This window comes from Sprattus sprattus (genome assembly GCF_963457725.1).
Source record: "Sprattus sprattus genome assembly, chromosome: 11".
Lineage (NCBI taxonomy): Eukaryota > Metazoa > Chordata > Actinopteri > Clupeiformes > Clupeidae > Sprattus > Sprattus sprattus.
Window position 1 is genome coordinate 11311264 of NC_137909.1, and position 24153 is coordinate 11335416.

Below are 24153 nucleotides of genomic sequence, written 5' to 3' on the forward strand. Positions count from 1 at the left end.
TGGATTTCCTGCTCCTGAGTGACAGCGGCACAAAGGGCCTGCCAGGCTCCACCCACACTTGTTGTGTTTTATCTCCAGACCAGATAACAGCACCAGATTTGGGCCAGATAAGGACTGGATCCAGGCAGTGGCTTCCTAGGAGGTGTTACTCAATATACAACCATGTGGACGTCACTCTGCTTGGATAGTTACACAGCGGGTGAAATGGAAACCAATTTGCAGGTACAGGTGTGTCCCCATGAAGTGATGTTTTTTGTTCCTTCCTGTATTATTCCTGTAAATCACCCATTGACCAATACTGGAAACAAAATGTCTGCTATAGACAGAGTTAAAATTCAATTCAATCAGTTAATCAAACCAGTATTAGAAACACATAGTCTGCTATAGGCAGGGTTAAAATGAAATTACAGTAAATCACTTAATCCTCCCTTAAATCATTTTGAATGTGATGGAGATCAGAAAGGACCTCTGAAACCACATCACAGATGAGAGACTACTTCCCAAGCAATGTGTAACACGTATAAGGACTTTTTAAGGCCCTTCTTGGAACCATCACAGGCCTGCTTGCATGTGTGGGGAGACTTATGATTCAGAATGTGGCAGCACATTTGGGTTTCGATCCAGCCAAAGACGACATGTGTAACTCCCCTGCTAGTCTCCAATCATTGGCTCACTGTTGTTGCTAGAACTGAATTTAAATCTCTCACTCCAGGCTGCAGAACAGCCACTTGATCAGCACCAGTCTATTTAAATGCTATGAATCAGCTCCATTCCCCCTCTAGACCACAACAGCAAGAGATCGCAGTCAAGCCCCTTTCCGTTTGTGTCACTTTGGTGATGGAATGACCTACGAAGTGCAATCTTCCAGCGACAGCTTTGGTACATTCAAAAAGTATTTTAAAAAATAACCTCAAAAACCGTTTGTCTTATAAGTGAATTTGTCTGAGGCATACTTTGTAAATATAATCATAGTTTTGGTATTTTTCATCATATAGCAATAATTGATGGTTTTACCTTTAAATTATACTTAATATTGTTTAATGAATTTAATTGCATTATGCTTATTTTTTCACATTGTTCTTTTTACTTTTTTTATGCATTTAATGTTTTATGAGTCATTTTTGATAAAAGCATCTGCTAAATATCTATGACTATAACTACCTTAACAGTAAGTTTGAGATGTACTTTTGAGATGTATCATTCACTTCTAGTGAAGAAGGTTAATCAGTAGTGTACATCATGTCCAGATGTTGTTGGGTGGAGACTCTAGCCCCACACTTATCCACCATATCTTCCTCTTCCAGTGCTAGTAGCCATGGGGCTCTTGGGGGGGGGACACGTACAGTTCACAGCTCACATGGTCAGGTCTGTCTGTGGAGCACCCAAGGCTTCCGTCAGTTACACTCCTGAAGCGTGGCTTGACAAGTGTATGGTCATCCCTAAGGGCATTTCTCACCCTCTCTCTTAGTGTCCGGCGTGCCCATTGGCTACTGCATGGCACTATCTGTGTCTCTGATTGGTCCTCCGCCGTGGGGCTTTAGAGTAAGAGGAGGACGGGACTTCGGGGGACCTCTCACCATAACAAAGGTAAGACCTGCTCTAAGCCACCTGCTAAATAAAACACACCTATGTAACCCTCACCATCACAGAGGTTAAGCTCTAAGCCACCACCTAAAGCTAAGTCGTGTCCTGCGCCTCACCTTTGTCACCTTCTGTCACGACTACTTTCAGTGATATATATGAAGGCAATAAGAGGAAAACAGATGAATAGTGATGAGTTGTTTGTTTTTCATCACTCTAAGAAATGCCTTGATTTCAGTGAGATCAATGATGGAAGGAACCTTAAAAATGAAATGATAATGAATTTAATAAAAAAGGCTTCTATATTACTGCTGACACTTCAAGGCAGTGTTTTAAACCTTTATGATTAGAACACACACTGTTAAATCACACACAAACAAACACACCCCCTGTATCTCCAGGTGCATGAGGGCTCTAAGGCGGTGCTGGCTGACCTGAGGTCAGGTGATGTGATTGTGGAGGTGAACGGAGAACTCACTGCCACCATGCTGAACATGGAGGCTCAGGGAAAGATCCGGAACGCCATGACTCACCTCAAACTGCTGATAGACAGGTACTTTCCCCCGGCTCGTGTGCTTGACTGATCTGATTAAAGTCCATTTCAGGGACTTCTGCTTAACAAGGCTATCCACTTCTGGACAGCACTGAATGGGATTCAGTTACAGCATAAAGGGCTCATTCATTCAGTTCAAGAGGAGGAATTTAATAGGTAATGATCTATCAGTGGCTCTTCTCATCTGCGCTAGATTGGATGTTGTCAAAGTTGTGTAAGAGTGGGGTTTGAGAGCTAGCAGCATACCCATAGATTCGATTTATGTGGGTGTGTGTGTGTATCTTCTCCAATGAAGTGAGCTACTCCCTCGCCACGCACACACACACATACCCACTTCCCCAAAACTCGACAGTGATGATGAACCTGAGATCACCTTGCACTGTGTCATGGCGTCTCCTGAGGATGAGCTGAAATGACCCCTGTGCCCACGGTTTGCAGCGCCAGTCACTAAGGGGATCTAAGGGTCTGGTCTAGATGAGTCTGTAGCGTTAAAGCACGCCACACTCCAGGAAATGGGTTTAGAGTCAGACAAACCATTCAGTCCTTAGTTTCCTCAGTTCTCCCCTACATGATGTCTTGTCTGTGTAGTCATGCCCCCAGGCGTCAGTGCCAGAAACACAAAGATAGTCATATAGTTATAGTTATGGTATTTAGCATACACTTTTGTCCAAAGCAATTTCCAAAACATAAGAAAAATGTTTGATAAAAAAATGGTAAAACAAGAAACTAACAAAAAATCTGAAAAAAACCTGACGAAAAAATACAAAAAACAATATACAATATCAATTTAAAAACAATCAATCAATCATGTACAGCTTTCAATGATCCAACGTGCCTAAAAATGTAATGCGTAGGTGTAAAAAATAAATGCCTTTGTGTTCATGTATTTTTTTGTATGTTTGTATGTATGTATATTATGCTTTAGTTTTTTACAAACGATAATGTAAGCATTACTTAAAGATGTCTTCTGTGCATGCAAAAGTTCTGTGAATGCAAGTTTGCAGTTTCTTTTCCACTCTTTGGTTAAAGGCCATCCAATTCAAAGCAGATCTGCCCGGGAAGTCACGATAAGCCAGGGTATCTGCTCTGCCAGGTCAGATCATCACATGTCCATCACCTTACGCCATGCAATCCTAACAGTGTCATTCTGCAATCCACTGACTATCTAAACCATGTTTTTCCCTTCAGCTACTTGTAGTGAGTTTTACTAATGTTATTTCAGATGCATGGTAGCTGTAATGACAAAGTAAATCTCCACTACACTGACCATCATTTTTCAAAGAAAACTCTGAATTTAATTTCTGACTACGTGTCTTCCTGGTACCTGATGTTAGGATCTTTGGGCTCAGCCTTATGATACAGGAGGCCAAAGGAAACCACCTCTCACAGCCCAACCAATGAGAAGTCCCCATACCATGATGAGCTCCTCCCTACCAAGTGCCAAGTCACATCCTCTCACAGCCCAACCAATGGGACGTCCCCCCCAAGACAGTGGGAGACAGGACAGGACAACCACTGATCTCCAACCCTGCAGGCAGAGACCACGCAAGTACATATACATCCAGCATTATCATGTGCATTGTGTGAAATCTTTACCTTTAGACAGTTTCTATATTCTCATTTGTCCCCTGTCTTCTCCTTGACTCTAGCCAGTCTAAAACAAAATGGCATTTTCAAACACACACACATCTCTGTTTAGCTTTCAGCCCCACTCTTGGGATCCCCCAGAGAGATGTCATGGTCTTCAAGAACAGTCAACACCAGTCCACCAGGTGAATCCACCTGCACATAAAACATTAATCCACGGGATTTTGCCGTTTAGAGCATTAAGTAATTACTGAAGTTTAAATGTATACATAATTAATCACTGAATAAACTAAATGAACAATCTATCTAAAAAACATGAACACAACATATCTGGAGAACATGGCTGTAGGTTCCCAGAGTGTCTGACATGCTGTTATATTTCAGGCAATCCCACCTAAAGATGCCAGGAAACACCCAGTGGCCACTAAAACCATGTCTGCCAAAATCCCTGACCCTCCCACCACCCCTGGGAAGAGGTAACTGTCTCCGACCACCCCTCACTCCTCTCCTTTATTAATGCCATCTGCAGTAGGGTCAGGTCCCAGGTAATATACAAATACCCCCCATTAAGCTGCCCATGTCCTTGACAGCTCTGAGGCGGCAGTATGGAAATACCCTGCTCTGGAGACAGAGGTCTACAGGAGGATCCAGCAGAAGAGGGTGACGTTTGCGATTCCCAAACAGTCCAGAACCTTCTATCTGCTTCAGGAGGGGCTGGAGGTGTCCAACACACGTGAGAGAAGCTCACAATTCATCACACCATTAAGTAAAATACAAGCCTAGCACACTCACTTATCACACACTAGCAGTGATACTACACAAGCATAGCATAGCACACTCACTTATCACACACTAGCAGTGATACTACACAAGCTTAGCATAGCACACTCACTTATCACACACTAGCAGTGATACAACACAAGCATAGCATAGCACACTCACTTATCATACGCTAGCAGTGATACTACACAAGCTTAGCATAGCACACTCACTTATCACACACTAGCAGTGAAACTACCCAAGCATAGCACACTCACTTATCACACAGTGATACTCCAGCACACCAAAACCAGCGCTAGTTCAGACAAGCATTCACACTACCCTGGACATCAACACTCAGACCTCAGTCACACCTCTCTGCAAGTAACTTTGGTCATATAGTACTTGGAGGAGATTCTATGAACAAAAGCAATAGCAATTGGGCCAATTGGAGGACATTCTATAAACACGTGTGGGCAAACAGAATCATACGTACAACACTCCATTTAACATGTATTGGGCAAGCTAGTGTACTATAGGATTGCTTTATGCAGCTGTTTATATTTTCATCAAGGCTTAACTCATGGTTTATCTTAATTGTGATGAAGCCTTAACTCACAGTTTTTGTTCATCTTTCGATGAAGGCTTAGCTCATAGTTTGTTATATATTTTGACAAAGGCTTCACCAACTTTCTGTTGGCTATAGTTGATGAAGGCTTAACTCATAGTTTCAATTTGCCTCACAGGAAAGCTGTCACTATCCTGGCCACATCGGCAAGGCTCCATGGCAAAAAACTCTCAGAGATTCCGCAGCTGTGAGAGATGTGGGAACCCAATAGTGTAAGAGCTCATACCTCTACTATTAATAATAAGAGTAGTAATAATAACAAAGAATGTTTTGATATAATAAGAAAAGATTGAGAACGCTGGTGTTTCATTGGAAATCATGGGTTCTGTGTGCTACCATAACACAAGTGGCTTATGTAAACCACCATACACAGTATGATGAGGCTTACAATTCTACAACCCCAATAACATACAAGGTCCCTGCCTTCCCCTGGGACCCCTCAATGTCCACCTCACTGACAGGGGTCTGGTACTGAACCATAAAATGGGAGATGTGCAGAGGTGTGTGGAACATGGATAACCTCATGGTGACCCTCTGTGTAAGATGGCTGACACCATAATGATGTGTACCCCCTATGTCTGATGGATAACCTGATGGTTGTGTTGTGGCCCTCTATAAGATAGATAACCTACTGGTGGTAGAATCCCCCTCTGCAAGATAGATAAACTGATGGTTGTGTTGTGGCCCCTTATAAGATATATAACCACCTGGTTGTGGTATCCCCCTTTGTAAGATAGATAAATTGATGGTTGTGGTATTCCCCTCTATAAGTTTTAAGTTGACACTGTGTTCCTGTGTCCAGTACCCAGGTAGTGCGGCTGGCAGAGGGCAGGCACCGGCATGTGGAGTGCTACAGCTGTGAGGAGTGTGGCCTGAGCCTGCTGGCACGCGGGCACTTCTGGGTAGGCAATCAGCTGCTGTGTGGGAGACACGCTTGGCAAAACCACCAGAGGGCAGCAGAGGCTACTTCAGCTCTAAGACAGTAAAGACACAACAGCCTGTCTGCCTGACACGCACGCACGCACGCACTCACGCACGCACACATGCACGGACACACACACACACACACACACACACACACACACACACACACACACTCATACTCTCTCTTTTTCTCTCTCTCACACACACACACCTTCCTAAATTTCCCTCGGGATTAATAAAGTATTCATCTATCTATCTATCACACAACTTCGCATTGCTTCATATCACCCAGACACACTCTCACCAAAACGTATCGCATCATCACCCAAATCAGACCACTGTCCCACAACCAGCTAACCAAACAGATAAAACCAAACATTTCACAAACTTACCAGAGTCAGTTAAACAACACAAACTGAGGTGTGTTTTTTTTATGAGGAACTACTTTTGGTATCATCTTCATATTAATTTAGGTAACTAGCTTCTTAGGTAATTAGCCCTCTAGTAGACCAAAACTCCATAATGCTTCTTTAATAGCATATGATATAAACATTAAAACTGCTCACATATTTATAGAGGCACAGGTACCCCTCTCAGACAGAAGATACAACAGCAGTCTTCCTCAGCAGCACCTCTCTCTCTCTCTCTCTCTCTCTCTCTCTCTCTCTTTCTCTCTCTCTCTCTCTCTCTCTCACACACACTCACACTTGAACTCACGCTCACAAGTGCAGGCACAAAACACAATGGATTTAATTCCAATTGCAAAACAAAACCAATTTTCATCATTACAAAAAAATGTGTGGTCATTTCAATGAATGCCTTATAGGTGGTGCTTTTTCTCAGTGTATGGCATTTTATCACTACTCAATGAGGGAGTCAACTAAGGTAGATGTAGCAAATACCCTGTAGACGGCGCTATAGGAACAATACATGGGTTAAGATATATACCCTATATACTAATAGGATTTGGTGAGTTTGAGGGCTCTACCTATATTATACGTGAAATATTGCACTTAATATATAAAATGAGGTAAACTTGTGGTCTTCCCATTCTAAGTAAATGTGGGTCATTTTGACCCATCACTAGCTAAACTTAAATGTTTTTTTTTGATCAATCAAATCTAATAACTGATGCTTTATTCCCCCAGTAGAGTGCATATTTATTTCTATTGATACACTGAGCTAATGGAGTCTAAAGTTTGTATAAGGGCACATGTGCATCCACATGTGATTATCAGGGATCAGACTAAAGACACAGAGGATGAAATAACCAGTACTTGGAATGTCAATGCTATGACAGCTTTCAACTCCTGGGGCCCTGGGTTGGTGAGGGGGCTTCAGCTTCGAGGCTTTGGGTTGTTTGGGGCCCAGGGGATTGGTATGAGATTTGACAGGGACTTTTGCAACTACGCCTGGTGTTATAAATCCTCCAGGCTACATCTCTGATAGTGGAGCAGATGCAATTTCAGCAGGAGCTGCATATGTCCAAACACCACACACCCACACACCCACACACACACACACACACACACACACACACACACACACACACACACACATACAAACAAACACGTAGACACAGACACATTGTCAAATAGATACATGTCTGGCTTGTCTGTTGTACTTTATTGTACCTCAACCTCACTGTTGTGTCGGATAGGTACCTTACTACACACTACTAGATCTCCGGCTTTAACCGCTGGATGACCAAAACACAAGCCAAAAACAAAACAACCTGCTTTGTAGTCATTGTTGTCGACTGTGGATCTTGCTTGTCAAATATCATTAAATGTTCTTCCCACAGCTTAAAGCAGCAGTACATTTTGGTGGACAACTAGCAAAAAGCACAGAAAAACCTTACAAACACCAACAACAGTAGCCTACCGCTGGCACTGACAAAATGGCCTCCTATAACATTCTAACACAAATTCGTTTGGGCTATGAGCAAAGTTTTACGGTGAAAGCTTTTTTCCCATATTTTTCCCGGACTACAGAACTGCGAAGTGCACAACCTAGGTGCCTAGATGTAATGACAGGTGTGTTATCCCTCCATATACCGTATACTCTGGAAATGTATTTGAAGACGACAACAGCTGCCGCAGCTGTCAGCTTTGTTGAGGCTGTTTCTGTGTGTCTATCTTTTAATCTCAGCTGCTTTATTTACTCTCTTTCTCACTCGCTCTCATTTTGATAGTTCATATCAAAGTGTGCTCATAATAATAGGCACTTTAATTGAGCTCAAGTCAATTAAGCTGTGTGCAGAAAAAGTGCTATGGCCAAAGTAAATCAAGTGTAATGATCTGTTGAGAGGGTGGATTGTTTTGATTGACTTGCTTCTTACATTTCGATTGATATTAAGATGTGAAGTTATATCCTTGGAAATAAACGAATGCCTCTGCATTTTCAAAACTGCACTTAAGTCCAGGCTTGTATGCATACGGTGTAATTAGGGGGAACCTGCTCCTGAGTACTAACTGGATCTAACCTTGAGATCCACATGAAAGGAGGACCTGAGGATAAGAATATTCCATTAGTCTCATCATGATTCATACAAAATGTAACAGGTTGCTCCCATGGTAGCTTTGTCTAAGGCGGAGGGAGAAAATTCAATTTCACTTGCAAAATGTGCCCGTTTCATTTCAAAGTTGAACGCTTGCAGGGAGTTTCTACTGTCCTGTTAAAATGCAGATGTGATGGGGAGATATTCCCTGGGTATTTTCTGCAGATAGGATAGACCTAAATAAATTTGGTTTGATCATCATGCTTTCAAATGAATCCAAGCTCCTGCTCCAGCTCGCTACCAATACCATCCAAGATGTCCCCTGATGGGAGGATTTACTCCCTACACACAGAGAGAGTCACAGGTAAGCTACATGGTAGGACTCCAAACAATGAAACAGAGAAATCCTCATTATGGAAATGTAGACATCCTTTAGGAAAAGCTCTGGATCACATTAACATATATGAAACAGATGCTGTTTTAATTCACTACATCCAACTCCAGAGTGTTGGTATCATGCCGGTTTCATCTTAGATCAGGAGGACTTAAGACCACTATTATCCATCATATGGGTACATATAAAATTATAATTACTGTGTAAAGATTGGTGGTGATCGAACTGTAAAATCTATATAAATCGCAATGGAAAATCAGTCTATGATTATCTATGTACGGCTTGTGTAGGCTTCATTAGGCCGGAGGACTAATCCTGCCCTCAGATTAAAGCAAGGACCTACCTCAACGCAACAGGCTGACACGTCACTCTGGACACCACGCCCACATAGCTCTTGCTCCACTGCACATAAGAGGTGAAAGTTTCCTTGAACGCTGGCAACAAACTTTCCTTACATTTGTCTCGCGTTTTGACCATAACAGTAAGCAACTTGAGAGGGGGAGAGTGACTTTAATTCGACTCTCTGTCCGTTACAGACATGTCTTTAGCTGACCAAAGTCAGCAATGGTTTCCGACAAGCGTACAGGTAACGGTACTCCAGGCGAGGAACCTGCGGATCAAGGGGAAGAATGGCACCAACGACGCCTACGCCATAATGCAAGTGGCCAAAGACAAGTTTTCCACTTCGGTGGCGGAGAAATGCGTTGCCCCGGTATGGAAAGAAGAGGCCTCATTCGACCTACCGCTCTTTCACCACGGTAATGCGGACCGGTGTACGTTACACGTTCATGTCATGCACCGGGCTCTGGTCGGACCGGACAAGCTCCTCGGTCAGGCAGTCGTCAACCTGCTTGAGCTTGAGGAAAATAAGGCCCGCAGTAAGACAGCGTGAGTTCGTCTAGAGATAAATACACCTCATTCTCACATTTGTTTTCAGTCGTTATTTGTGTTTATGACCTGTCTTTTTTTTTTTTTTTTTTTTTTTTTTAATGAACCTACTGCAGGCCTACCTTATTTCTTTGACTCAAAGTAACGTCACGCCTTCCTGGCAGAATCCACCCAATTGCTTGCCTTTTCTTTAGTCTGTATTATTCGGCTAGAATTAATTATTTAATCCGTCCTTGTGATTTTAACTAGGCCTTTTTATGTTCCCTACCTTAATACAAAACCTTATTATTCGCAACCTTCCCCTCTGGTAGCCTACTTCTTCCTCTTCCACAACCAGCTAGGCTAATTATCTCCATGTGACATGTGCACGCCATGTTATTCAGCGCATTCAAAACTCAGAGATGATTTTAATCAGATAATTAAGACACTTGTCAGCCCATTCTCCTCCCACTACTTCCTAATGTGATCGTAGGGGGCAGCTCGCTCTGACACAGTTGGTCACAGGCTCCGATTGGATGCGCAGTGGCGTACGATGTGAAGCTTGACTTGACTTGACTTGACTTGCTGTGTTTTTCTGGTCCACTTATTGCACTGGTGTGTAGGTGCCTAATGGGCTCTGTAGGTTGTTGTTTTACAGGAACCTGTTTTTTTGTCTCTGTGGAGAAAACCTGCTGCCGTGAGGAGTGTAACAACAAATGCAGATGAATAGAAGGACACATTGTAGTGTTGTGGAGCTCAACTTTACAAGCAACTTCTAGAGTCTGCTGACATGTCTGATTGGAGTGAACTGTAAAAGTCTGAAGTTGCGTGTTTTATGTGGCTTACCCTCCAAAACCGTTTTATGTGGCAATGACCTTTAGAAACTTTTTTGCATACAATTTCATAATTGCAGCCCTCCATTCTCTAGAGGCTAATGAAAGCATTTGACAGTTTAATTTATATAGTAGTGGTTGTCATGGATAATTTTTTTATATTCATCCCTTTCGAGGCCAGTTTTGTCTTGTTCTCTGTGTTTCACTGTGATACTGACGTCAGTCACTTCGTTTGACAATTAGCTCTTTTTCATGGATAGCATCTTCACTCGCATAAACCCAGCGCTTCCAGTCCTCACGTGGCCATAAGACTAGTATTCCTCAGAGCCACAGGCCCGTAACATAGCCTGGAGACTCATCTGTGCTCTCTCTGTTCTGTTGCAGGCGCTCAATTTGTGCTCCCAATTGCATTGTATCTGTGTAATTATAAGTTGCCTTTATGTTTGGATGGGAAATGCATGAATGGAGTAGTCCCACTTACAAGAGGCATGACAGGAAATTTACCTGAGGGCCTGCAGAAGTCTGTGTGTGTGTTTTCTTTTTGTGTGGTGTGTTTTTATGTGTGTTTGTCTGTGGTGGGTGCAACCCGAAGCGTAAATGTAAGTGGATCTTTGTGATCTCTCCTCTCCTTACACTCAGAGTTCTGGTGTGTGTGTGTGTGTGTGTGTGTGTGTGTGTGTGTGTGTGTGTGTGTGTGTGTGTGTGTGTGTGTGTGTGTTAAGGGGGGGAAATTGGTCTAATGTTTGCAGTTTGAAGATTGCAGGGGGGTGTGTGTGTGTGTGTGTGTGTGTGTGTGTGTGTGGTGGTTGAAGGACAGGTCTGATAAAGTGTGGACGTTGATTCTGGTCGTGTGTGTGGTGATGGTTGAAGGGCTGTTCAGATGCATGCAGTTTAGAAGGAGATGAGCGTGTACGTACGTGTGTGTGCGTGTAGATAACAGTGCTACCTTCCTTAGAATGACTCACTTGTCTCCTATTAAGAGGGCACCATGTCAGCTCTCCTCATGACTGTTTCCCTTGCAGTTGCTTCTCTTGCTGCATATGCACACGAAGGGTTTTTGTGTCCTCCATTGTGTGCCAACTGTCAGGATATAGGTGACATGTTGGCCTGCCTGCACCACTCCTCCTATTGTGAGTTAACTCAAAACAACACTGCAGTGAGAGCTCACCTCTTCTGCCTCTGTGTGCGTTTTAATAGCACAGTGTGTACCAACATGTAAACACATTATGTGTTATTTATTTCAGCCATGAGCTAGCCATTATTTTTCATTAGCCATGAATGAGTTATTCTGCTGGAGACAACAAAAGCTTGCCGACCTGTTAATCTTGCATTTGTACTTCTGTTCACTTCATCTCAAAGGCTTTGTTTGGCTCCAACTGGTTTACCCTGCATCCAAGGTTAAGTCCAGATTTAGCTGCACATTCCTCTCTGTTTAACTGGGGGGAAAAAAATAAAAATCCCTGTGTAGGCCGGTGGTGTTAGCCTGCCACTAGTCACAGCTGCCCACTGTTTGTTTTGAGTTTTCTGGAACAAACTCTGTTCTGTGTTCTGTTTATATAGTTCCACTAAATCAGATCAACCCTCAGAAGCCTGGTGTGGATGTGTGTGTGTGTGTGTGTGTGTGTGTGTGTGTGTGTGTGTGTGTGTGTGTGTGTGTGTGTGTGTGTGTGGGCCTTGCACATGTATGTCCATGTTTGTTGCTCTCTCTTCTTGTTTCTTTCCTGTCTGGGGAAATAATGATTGTGCTGCACTGTACTGTTTGTCAATCATCCTCATAAGCCCTGGTTATGACACACACAGCCGCACACAGATGTCATGACCAGACACACACACACACAATACATGATAGTCTTTGAAATGCATCAGAGCAGTTGACTCTTGCAGTGAAGTAGTAACAAAGTATTCCAGAAGGGGAGCGGACTCACTCGTTATTAAACCACAGCGCAGCCTTCCAGTGCGGAGGAGGGTGAGATGGAGCTTCTGATCTCGCCCAGAGGACATGACTGACTAACACTCGTGTCCCACTGCTGCCTCTGAATAACTGGAAGTGACCTCTACTCTGGAGCAGAGCTGACCACTGTGAATCTGTGTGGAGGATAAACATGCACACGGCTGATAGCCTGCTTAAAGGTACAGTCCACAATTATGGCGAAAGTTTGTTGATATTTGAGCTCAGCAGCCAATCAAACTACATTTCTTCCTTCTCTGCTCCTGAAGCAACATGTTGATTGTCTAAGAGAGTGTATGGCTCTGTCTGAGACACTTAGTTTGTCCCCATTTACAGAGCCAGGACTGTGCATGAACACCGTAGTGCACACACAGGACTGACATCTAGAGGACCGTGAGAAGCAATAAGCTGAATTTAATGAAAAGTGTATTGGATTTTAATCGAGTACTGCACCTTTTTAAAGCCATATTTCAGTGCAAAAGCATTGAGGTGATGGCTAATCGGGACTACCGTTATGCATTTCAGTACGATAAAGGGGCGAGTTTCTCTTGCTTTGGCCTTGTTTCCTGTCCCGGCCAGTGCGTTTAGATTTGAGGCCGGCTTCTTCCTGCCTTACAGCACACAGGCCTTATGCTTTCCGTCTGCCAGAGAGGGAAATAATCTCACACTCCACGCTTGCCTCCAGAGAGTTACCCGAGGCTGATGGCTCTTTGACACTGAAGAAATGCTGTAAGAGTGTAGAAAGGAAACTGTAGAAAGGCCCTGAACTGAGTCAGTTTGCGCTGCATCAGGTGATAAGGGCTGGCCACAGCTGCAGGCTGTCTTATCAGTGGCACACAAAGCACACACAGGATCTGAATGTGCTTGGGGGGGGATGCAAACTGGAGGCCACAACAATAGCACTAATGCTGACTCGCCTGATTGGGCCCTGGACCCCCGCAGAGAGAGCAGAGCCTGGGCTCCTCAGTAGCAGTCAGGCGAGTCAGGCAGCAGCTGGTTCCAGCCCAGATCAGACCCATCTCAGACCATGACTGGATCTGTCTTCCAGAGTCTGCACCCATCTGTGTGTGCTGTTGTGTCAGGATGCTGTGCAGTTTAAGCTGAAGCACTCAGCACAACACACACACACACACACACACACACACACATATGTACACACACGTTCCTCTTGCTTTCTTTCCTGCTCCACCTTCACATGTGGCAACTTCCTGTTGTGCAGTGCTCATACTTCTCCAATGTCCACACACATAAGTGTTAAAAAGCTGACGTTGATTTCTACTGTCTAATGAGTTTACGTCCAGCTGGGCATCACCCCCTTCACCTGCTTAAACAGTGACTTTTGTAGCATCACCCCCATCACCTGCTCAAACAGTGACCTTTGTAGCATCACCCCCATCACCTGCTCAAACAGTGACCTTTGTAGCATCACCCCCATCACCTGCTCAAACAGTGACCTTTGTAGCATCACCCCCATCACCTGCTCGAACGGTGACCTTTGTAGCATCACCCCCATCACCTGCTCAAACAGTGACCTTTGTAGCATCACCCCCATCACCTGCTTAAACGGTGACCTTTGTAGCATCACCCCCATCACCTGCTCGAACGGTGACCTTTGTAGCATCACCCGATCACCTGCTTAAACGGTGACCTTTAGCAGAACAGTTTGACATGACTGAGGATCTTTTTTTAATTTATTTTTTATGTATATTTGAATTTCTTGCCATGCATGTGTGTGTGTGTGTGTGTGTGTGTGGTAAGATGTGTTAAGAGCTCTGGGAGGAGGGCTGGGGTGTGTGGAGTGAGTCATGACTCATGAGGGTGGAGGCTGAGTGTTCTTGCTAACATATTCCAGTGAGGCAGCTTTATTTTGGGCAGTGTCGTCATTAGGAACGTCTTCAATGAATCCTCCCTTTTGAAATGAAAGGTCGAACACACACACACCCTACATAATGATCCTCTTACTGTTGTCTTGTGTTTTTAGGTATGTGGGAGTGTTTGTACTGAGAGAACCTTCCTTTTCAAATGAACTGGAGTGTAGCACATTGTAATGTGGTCCTTGAGGTAGCTCATACTTGTAAAATGGACAGGCCTAGGACATGTTTAGAATACAGGAGCAGTTGCATATCCTGGCTCCTTCAAATTGCCATTACATTTTAAAAGGTAAATGTCAGGTATATAGCAGACGCTTTGATCGACACCTTTTACACCCCTTGAGAAATCGATAAGGTACATTGTCCTAAAATGGAAACGGTAATATCCTTTTATGGTAATCTGTCTGTGCAGAAGATGGCACAGATATGTCTTCACATCCCTGTTTTTTCTTGATTGAATGGCCATCTATCCCTTTTCAGTTCACTTATTATGATTTTACGACACTGTCAGGATTCCCCAGCAGGAGACTGATTGTGCTGATACCAGAGAAGCATCAGAACAAGAATTCATTTCCCCATTGCAGTATTTAGGTAGCCGCTGGTTTAGAGATTGGGGCCATTTCTCTAGCTGTTAGTCTGGGCTTGGTGCCATTTCTCTAGCTGTTAGTCAGGGTGGGCTAAGTGGCATTTATGTATTTGATTATAATTTACACTCGTCTTGAAGAGCTACCGGTCTAGATGGTGTTTGGTGTTGAGTTTTTGAGCTGCAGATTGGGCTCCTGAGATTTCGCTCCATGGCCTTGTTATTGCCTGTGTCACAGTGGGCTCCATATAGCTTCTGCTCTGGGCCCCTGTTATTGCCTGTGTCACTGTGTTCTACGTATAGTTAAAGCTCTGGGCCCCTGTTATTGCCTGTGTCACTGTGTTCTACGTATAGTTAAAGCTCTGGGCCGCTGTTATTGCCTGTGTGTGGTTGTTAGCCCCCTGAAGCTTTCCTGACGATGGCAGGAATGCCCCTGGCCCCACTGCCCTACTCCCTGCCTGCATCCATTCCCATTTCCTGATGAGGTCGGCACTTTCTTTGTTTTTCAGAGCAAGAGAGGAGGATATGCCTCAGCTGGCAGTTCCATTTCCTCAGGTCAGAAGATGTGCTGTTGGGTTTAAACTGGGTTTCAGCTGCACAACAGTTTAGGTGCCCCAAAGTGAAGGGTTCCTGCCATAACCTCAAGTCATGTTTTCACTGAGATCACGTGTACACATACAAATTAAATAGGGTGAACTCGTTATAGAGAAATTCCTGTTTGCTTTGGCTCATTGAACCCTGCCGTAAAAGCTTTTTATGAAGCTGTGTTATGTGTTGTTATTCTCCAAAGGAATGCTAACTGTTTGAGGATCACATTCCTGTGTGTCTATCTTGACTTTGGCACTGGGAGAGTCCCACGTTCAGCTTGTCTGCATTTTTGCTTTGGTATTTCCCTGCTACTGCATGAGACTAACCTCAAGCTTCGGATAAGATAACCTGTGACCTGTTGTGTCATAAGTCACAGTTTGCTGGGAAACCTTGTGTTTAACTGTGGAAGGCTAAGTACAGTCTTTCATACCACTAACCGTAAGGTTCAATCTATAGGGTTTGCACTCGTAAGGTTCAATCTATAGTGTTTACCCTCTAAGCTGAACCCATATCTGGCCCAGGTCGGTTGCTACTCGGTCCGGTGCCATCTGGGTCCTGTGCCAACATATGGCAGCCTGTTTATATCAGACTCCTGTGCGAAGGTGGTGCTGAGAGAAATGGAATCAATAACAATTCAATTCCTTTAATGCTATCTGCTATGCCTGTTATTGCTCATTTCATTTATTAAAATAAATGGCATTTATTGACAGTCATAATGGGCTCTCTGAGCAAGGATGATTTCAAAACCACAACAGAGAAGTATATACTTACTTTTAATTCAACTGCTTAGCACCCCTTGAAAACATAGACTTCAAGCTCTAGAAAATCTGAAAAGCTTCCATAGGATTACTATGAGCGGAGTGGAGAGAGATGTGAGAAGACCATAATGATCTCTATGGCTGTGTAAGCTCACTGCTCTGCTTTGGCAGAAAGCATAAATCCTGTAACATATGTGAATAAAATCTCTATAATACTGGAAGCGGATACATTCTCATTCTCATTAGCATGAAGTACTTATTCAAAAGATGACTACAGAGTAAGATCTCATGAGAATTTGGCTGGGTAGATGGAGGCTGGCAGGAAACATGTCTGCTTGTAATTCATCTCTTGCACTGCTTAAGAGAAATCTTGCTGCTGATTTATGTGTGCATGTACATGTAGAAGTGCTGTATGTCATGTGGGTTTCTCTCCACACAGATGGTCCAAGCTGCTGGATAAAAGCGGCAAGGCGGACAAAGACAGGGGAGAGGTGCTGCTGGACATCCAGTTCATGAAGAACAACATGACGGCCAGCATGTTCGACCTCTCCGGCCAGGAGAAGAGCCGCTCCCGCATTGGCAAGCTGAAGGACAAGATCCGCGGCAAGAAGAAGGAGGGCCTGTCTGACTCTGCATCCGCGGTGGTGCCCTCCTTCACCCAGGTCCTGACCGACAGCGAGGGGGAGGGCGAGGGAGAAGGGGAGGGTGGCGGTGCCACCTCCACGCCCAAGAAGAAGAAGAACAAACTCAAGTCGCTGTTTGTGCCCAAGTCCAATCTACAGCGCAACGCGTCCCAGTCCATGTCCACCCTGGGGCCTCTGCCTGAGAGGGATTCAGCCCTGGGATCCAGCCGGTCGTCCGGCCTCAACGTGGACTCTCCTGAAGGTAAGCACAGTGCTGGTAAGATTAAGACTGACCTCACAGGGCAGAAAAGACTAACCAGACGGAGCAGGTAAGACTATGACTAACCGCACATGGCACAAAAGAGGAACCACACAGAGCAGGTAGGACTATGACTTACCTCACAGGGCAGAAAAGACTTACCAGACAGGGCAGGTAAAGTTAAACAAACAGGAAAGGAAAGGCTAATCGAGTGGTCAGAGAGCAGCGGTGGAATCCAAAGGAAGAAAAACACTGTCTGCTGTTTGCTACATGCTAAGATAAGCCAACAAAGATTTGACTATGAGTCAACAAACGACTACTGTGGTCAGAACAGCAGGGGCGAATGCTCAGAAGGTTGGTAAAGGAATGCAGCACAAACAACAGAATTAGAGCCTAACGAGGAGTGTAAATTCAATAAGAATAATGCACTTACTATGCAGAATGATGAGGTAACACTCAGAAATGGCACAATACTGGCCTCAGTAAGCAAGCCCTACTGGCTTCAAGGCTGATGGAGAGGCCCGACTGCAGCCTTGTGTGTATGTAGTATTAGCTGTAATAGCAGAGTGCTTACTGAGGCCAGTCTTGTTCGATGTTCATGGAAAGTTACAACATGTAATCTGACTCTTTCTTTCTAAAGGCAAAAAGAAATTCAAGTTTCTGACCCACAAACGTACAGGGAGCTCAGACAGCAGGTCGTCTCTGGGGTCCTTCTCTGGGCAGGGCCACCCGAAGCAGGCTGGTACCCTGCCGAGCAACCTGTGCATCAACGGCAGCCATGTCTACGCCGAGGAGCCAGAAACCAAGCCCTCTCGGGCAGGCTCCACCTTCAGCCTGAGCAGCTCCGGTCACGGATCCATGGAGGATCTCCGCAGGAACTCTGTCCAGGGTAGGACCGGCTTCACCGCCTCTGTGGAGTCACTGAGGGCCACTGGGTCACACCTGCAGGCTGAGGAAGAGCAGGAGCGAGAGGAGGAGAGAAAAAGGAGAGAGGAGGAGAAGAGAAGGTTGGAGGAGGAAGAGAAGGAGAGGCTGGTGAAGGAGAGGGAGAGGGAGGAACAAGAGGAGAGAAAAATGCAGGAAGAGAGGGCAAGGATGGAGCGAGAGGCAGAGGAGGAGAGAAAGATGTTTGAAGAGGAGGAGGAGAGGATAAAAAAAGAGGAGGAGGAGGCGGAGGAGGAGAGACTGAGGGAAGAGGGGGAAAGGAGAGCTGAGGAAGAAAGGGTGAGGAAAGAGCAGGAGAGGAGAAGATTGGAAGAGGAGATTAGGAGGGAGGAGGAAGAGAAGAGGGAGATGATGGAGAGAGAGAAAGAAGAGGAGAGATGGAGAATAGAGGAAGAGAGGAGAAAGGAAGAAGAGAGAATGAGACTTGAGGAGGAAGAAAGGATTAAAAGAGAAGAAAAGGAAGAGAGGAGAAAGGAAGAAGAGAGAATGAGACTTGAGGATGAAGAAAGGGTTAAAAGAGAAGAGGAAAGGAGGATAGAGGAGGAAGAGAGAAGGAAGGAAGAAGAAAGGAGGATGGAGGAGGAAGAAAGAAGAATTCAGGAGGAGAGGGAAAGGATTTGGAGGGAGGAGGAAGAAAGGAAGGAACTTGAAAGGCAAAAAGAGGAGGAGATGAAGAGAGAGGAAGAGGGAAGAAAAGCTCAGGAGAAAGAGGAGAGACGAAGGTTTGAAGAAGGACAGATAAAGAAAGAAGAGGAGAGGAGAATTGATGAGGAGAAAGAAAGGATGAGGGCTGAGGAAAAAGAGAGAAATAGGGTAGAGGATGAAAGGATGAAGAAAGAGGAGGAGAGAAAAATGTTAGAAGAAGAAAGGATGAGGAGAGAAAAGGAGGAAAGGGAGAGGATTGAGAGAGAGGAGGAAGAGGAGAGAACAAGAATTGAGGAGGAGAGGATTAGAAAAGAAAAAGCGATGAGACTCGAAGAGGAGAAGGAAGGGATTAGAAGAGAAGGGGAAAGAATAAGGGTTGAAAGAGAAGAGAAAGCAAGAGAGGAACAAGACAGACAGAAAGAGGAGGAGAGGATGAAGAGAGAGGAGGAGGCGAGACGAAGAGATGAGGAAGAGAGAGTGAGGATGGAGGAGGAAGATCAAAGTAAGAGAGAAGAGGAGAGAAAGAAGACTGAAAGAGAAGAGAGGAGGAGACAGGAGGAGCAGGACAGGAGAAAGAGAGAGGAGGAGGAGCAGGAGAAAACAAGATCAGAACAGGAGAGAATGATGATGGTGGAGCGAGAGCAAGACGAGGAGCAGAGGAAGAGCAGGGAAGTGGATGGGGAGGAGCAGCTTGGACGAAACCAGCTCCGCCATGATGGGCCACTGCATGTTCAGACGGAGTCCACTGCAGCCACCAACCCATTTGAGGACATCTCCTCCACCACTTCGTTTGAGGAGCCCTCCATCTCAGCCAATCCGTTTGAGGATCACTCTGTCTCAGCTAATCTGTTTGAAGAGGCGGGATCTCCACACGACCAACCCAGCCACTCCACCAAAGCGTCTACAGTCAAGCCAAGGTCTGTTACCAACACAGTCACACTTCACACATTTCATAAATGCAAACTTATGAACAACAACAGACACAGACAAATGAGAGAAATGTACATATTTATTAGTAAGTTAACACTTACTACTGGCACATCAAAGCAAGTCTGATGACTGCAAACAGATTCCCTGTGTGTGTGTGTGTGTGTGTGTGTGTGTGTGTGTGTGTGTGTGTGTGTGTGTGTGTGTGTGTGTGTGTGTGTGTGTGTGTGTGTATATGTGTGTGTGTGTATATATATATGTCATGCCACGTGGGCAGGAAAGCAGTTGTTTATTCATGTCTACTCTTACCATAACATAACAACAGATAACCTCATATTCCTCCCAATTCAACTTCCTGTTTAGCCCAGATAAATCAGATGGCAGCTAGGCTGGCACTGGAACAGACCCAGCCCTGATCTGGCACAGTTCTGGCCCAGTGATATTACTGGTCTGGCCCTGGTCTGTTTCTGATCTGTCCCTGGTCTGTGCCAAAGTCAGCTTCTGTCTGAAGACTACCACCCTCTCAGGCATCTGACAACAACCCTCAAATTGCCTTGCATTCCTTTTAGTCTCATCATCTCTCCTCTTTCAGCTCTGTAGTCTAATATTCCCCTGAGTTCATTCTGTCAGCTTTGAGATGCACACAGAGCAAACAGCAGCTAACAGGGCTTTCTCTCTGAACCCTGGAAGTAATATAAGCAAAGCAGATGCCACCCTGTAGAGGTGGTTAAATAAGGATATTAGCGCTAGCTGTATGGCTGGTTAAATAATGATATTAGCACTAGCTGTATGTCTGGTAAAATAATGATATTAGCAGTAGCTGTATGTCTGGTTAAGTAAGGATATTAGCACTAGCTGTAGAGGTGGGATAGTAGAAGTAGCTGTAGAGGTGGGGTATACGCAGTAGCTGTAGAAGTGAGATATTAGCAATATAAGCAGTAGCTGTATGGGTGTTTCAGTGTGACCTCTCTAGTCTCCATCTCTCATGACAACGACCTGCTCAAGACATTTGGCACCATCATGAAATATGCATGACTGAGTGAGCCAGCGTACACATACACGAAAGTGTCAGCACTCAAACACACACGCACACACGCACACACACACACACACACGCACAGCAGTGTGTTGGCCACAGTATTTCTAGATAGATCAGAAGCTCAGCTCCTGGGACAGTAGCGGCAAAACATTAATCAAAATGGGGGTAGAGTCCTGTTGGATGTTGAGCATTTCAGATATTTTCCAGTAAAATATGTATACGTAAAAACGTTTATGTATTACACATAAAAATATGATATATATATTTATTCTTAATTTCGCCGGTGCTGTAGCTACCAGCGTCTCAGTCTGGCAGAGTGACTGATGGTGCCACAAGTTTGAGTGGTTGTCACTGTTAAAAACTCATGTGTTTGTTGTAGTTTGTTTGACCTTTGACATTAAGCACAATCAGCTTCCCTAACACAGTACAAATAAAGCAAATCCCACCCCTGCTTCTAGTGACTATTTATTTCTATTCAACACTATTAACCCTTCATCATCAAGTCCTTTCCTTTTGTAGAACTCGTACGGTTTGGAAGAGGGTAGAATCCCTGCTTGTATTAACCCTGCGTTTACGCTAGTGTGTGTTTGTGTGTCTGTGTGTGTGTGTGTGTTCCTGGTCTTTGAAGATGTGTATGACTGTGAAGGTGGCCATCAGGAAGCTGAGGAAATACCTCAGCGTATAAAGCGCTGATCAGGCATCTAGGCCAAAGTCTGTGCTCTTTCTGGCGTGGCCATGCACAGCTGCGTTTTCAATTTGGTTGTGATGAAATTTTGTCTGTTCCAGCGGAAGAGGGAGAACAAAACAATAGCACTTAGACTGCAATTAAAGTGAGAGAAAAAGTATTGCATCAGAAATGCTTCAAATTTCCCTGTAGGATAATGGGAGAATGGATTTAAAATGGATTGTTGACAGACTAGTCATAGCTTTTATAGAGCATTCAAATGTCATAGCTTTTATAGAGCATTACTGCGCTCTAATGTTGCCTGGTTTGGGTTTCTGTGTTGATTTGCTTGTTCTCTTCACAACTTCTCTTTCTCACCCCGCCTCTTCAGTTTGACTAGTGTAGGATTTCAGACACCCTCAAACCCGTTCTTGCCTTCTGATGAACATGAGAATGCGGACGGTTCTGTCAGTGGCAGCTCAGAGAACCTCCCCGGAGTTGGAATCCCTCTCGACCGCACAGAAAAGAAACGCCGTGCACCGTCTGCCCCGACAAAGAAGCTGGGATGGGAGTCCAAACCGGCTGTACATCTGAGGACCTCCGCTCCTTCCTCTGAAGGTCAGCCCCACCAGACGGTCAGGGAGAGGGAAGGCCACAGAGCCCCAGACCCCCCCAGCTCTCGCCAGGACAAGCGGCCAGCTCCCAAACCGCCTGCTCACCTGAGGAAGGTTGAGAAAGCCGAGAACAAGGAGGAAGCCAGGAAAGGATCAGCACCACCAACAGGGTCTGAGACGATGACGGTGTGCCAACCAGCAGGGTGTGATGTGCCAGCAGGTTCAGCACCCACTTTAGCCTCACAAGTGTTCCGAAATGCACTGCAGAATTATGGCCTCTCCTTAAAAGGCTTTGGAAAGGGTGGGAAGACCAGAAGCAATGGATCCTGCGTTGGAGAATCTGTCGGCTCACAGAATTCTGATGGAAGCAACCAGCAAGCCACTTCTGAGACCTCCACCTGCATTCAGCCAAGTCGTACAACCAATCCATTCTTGGAACCAAAAGTGGCCAAACACAACAAAGGTCCTGCTCCCAAGCCTCAGGCATCTGGGCTCTCTGAGCAACCACAACAAGAGCTTGACCAGGGTGGTTTAGCATTGAAGACTGCAGATCCTAAACTCTCTCTGAGCGAGGAACCCTCCAATGTGGGTTCTCACAGAAATGGCGGTGACATTTCTGATGGTTGTACAGTGGAAGAGCCCAAGAGGCCAGACGAGGCAGAAATGTTCCTTGCACAGTGTGCCAAGCCAGAAGACCAGCACCGTGATGACCACAGAGGAGATCCTCAAGGAGAGCCTGCAGACAGAATGGCTAAACCATGTTTGGCAGAGGAGCCAAAAGGTGACTCTCTGAGCAGAGATGTCCAGAAGCTTCCCAATTTGGACACCCTTTCCTCTGATGAGTGCACTGATGGCCCTAAGCGAATATCGGATAAAAGAAACCGTGCACCCTTACCCCCTGCCAACACGCCAAAAACACCACCTCATTCTCAAGGCCCAATTTCACTGGTTGTTAATCCTGATGTTACCGCCTTACCTCATGGTGCCATAGCTCTTGTTGACACACCTGGGGAAGCAAAGGCTCCTTCGGTGGTGACTCGGAGCCCGTCTGGGCAGAGGGTTCGGCTCCGTGCCCGTGTCTCTCCCTCCGACGCCCTGCCCGTCTCCATGCCAAACAGAGCAGTGGAGGATGTCTGCAAAACCGGTGGGTCCACGTCGATGCCACGCAGGTGAGAATTCTCATATAGTCCCCTCAGACCTGATAGAGGCCTATTTCAATTTGATGCAATCCACTGCCACCAGGTCATGCCCTTGCTGAGCGCCCTGTAGCAAACCCCTGGATATCAACTGAAAGTGGCGAGGTAGACGTAAGCAGAATTGGGTCACATCTTTACGCTTAGGAGACACTTCCCACTCTTGTCAGCTGCACTAGTCATTAGCCCCATCCCTGGTGTCTGCAGCTCTTCACTGCTCTTGTAAGGGGTGGCGGTGAAATGTCTTTGCTGCTCCTGTTAGGGCTGGTTTTGAAGTTCTAAGCTCCTCCAGCTCAAATGCGCTTTTTCACTCAGGAATTGTACCTCTAAACATGCAGGGCATCTGAGCATTTCTCTTCATGACTTAAATCTTCCAAAAAGTCTGCTTCTTTTTTGCTTAATTAGACACTTTACTTTAGGGAGTTTACTTTTAACTCACCCCTAGAAAATGAACAAATCAAAGTATGCATGTATGAAAAACCTGTCTAGATGTCTGCTACTGTTGGTTGTAAAAAGCTCTTTCTTTTAATTGGTAACCTGTACAAGGGGTTACATTAGTCAAGTCCCTAAATTCACCTTATAAGCAAACATCACTTTAAAAAGCCATTATGCACTAATGTCTGGGACATGCTTTGTCTTTCAAGTGGTGGCAACCGAGACGATCAAGCCAAGCCAGGTCATTAATGCAGTTTAATCATTTAACAATCTGCTGTAACAAGTTCCTAAAGACCTCACCACAACCCGAATCACCTCCCAGTCTAAAGATGAGTTGCCTTCTGCTGTGAGGAACAGGATTCTAATGTCAAAGAGATGAGATCTGGTACTTCAGGTTATGCTGTCAGAAACACGGAAAGAGAACATTTTCTCCAA

General features: G+C 45.1%; 1 protein-coding gene across 1 annotated transcript; it reads left to right on the top strand.

Annotated features, from left to right (window-relative positions):
* Window positions 1-9430: 9430 nt before the first annotated feature.
* rab11fip1b (RAB11 family interacting protein 1 (class I) b) lies at window positions 9431-18209 on the top strand (the record flags this gene model as incomplete). Its single annotated transcript, XM_080847465.1, has 4 exons — window positions 9431-9814; window positions 16814-17259; window positions 17897-18145; window positions 18205-18209. The coding sequence occupies exons 1-4, from the start codon at window positions 9465-9467 to the stop codon at window positions 18207-18209; spliced, it is 1050 nt and encodes a 349-aa protein (XP_080703591.1). The 5' UTR covers window positions 9431-9464.
* Between the last annotated feature and the right edge of the window lie 5944 nt (window positions 18210-24153).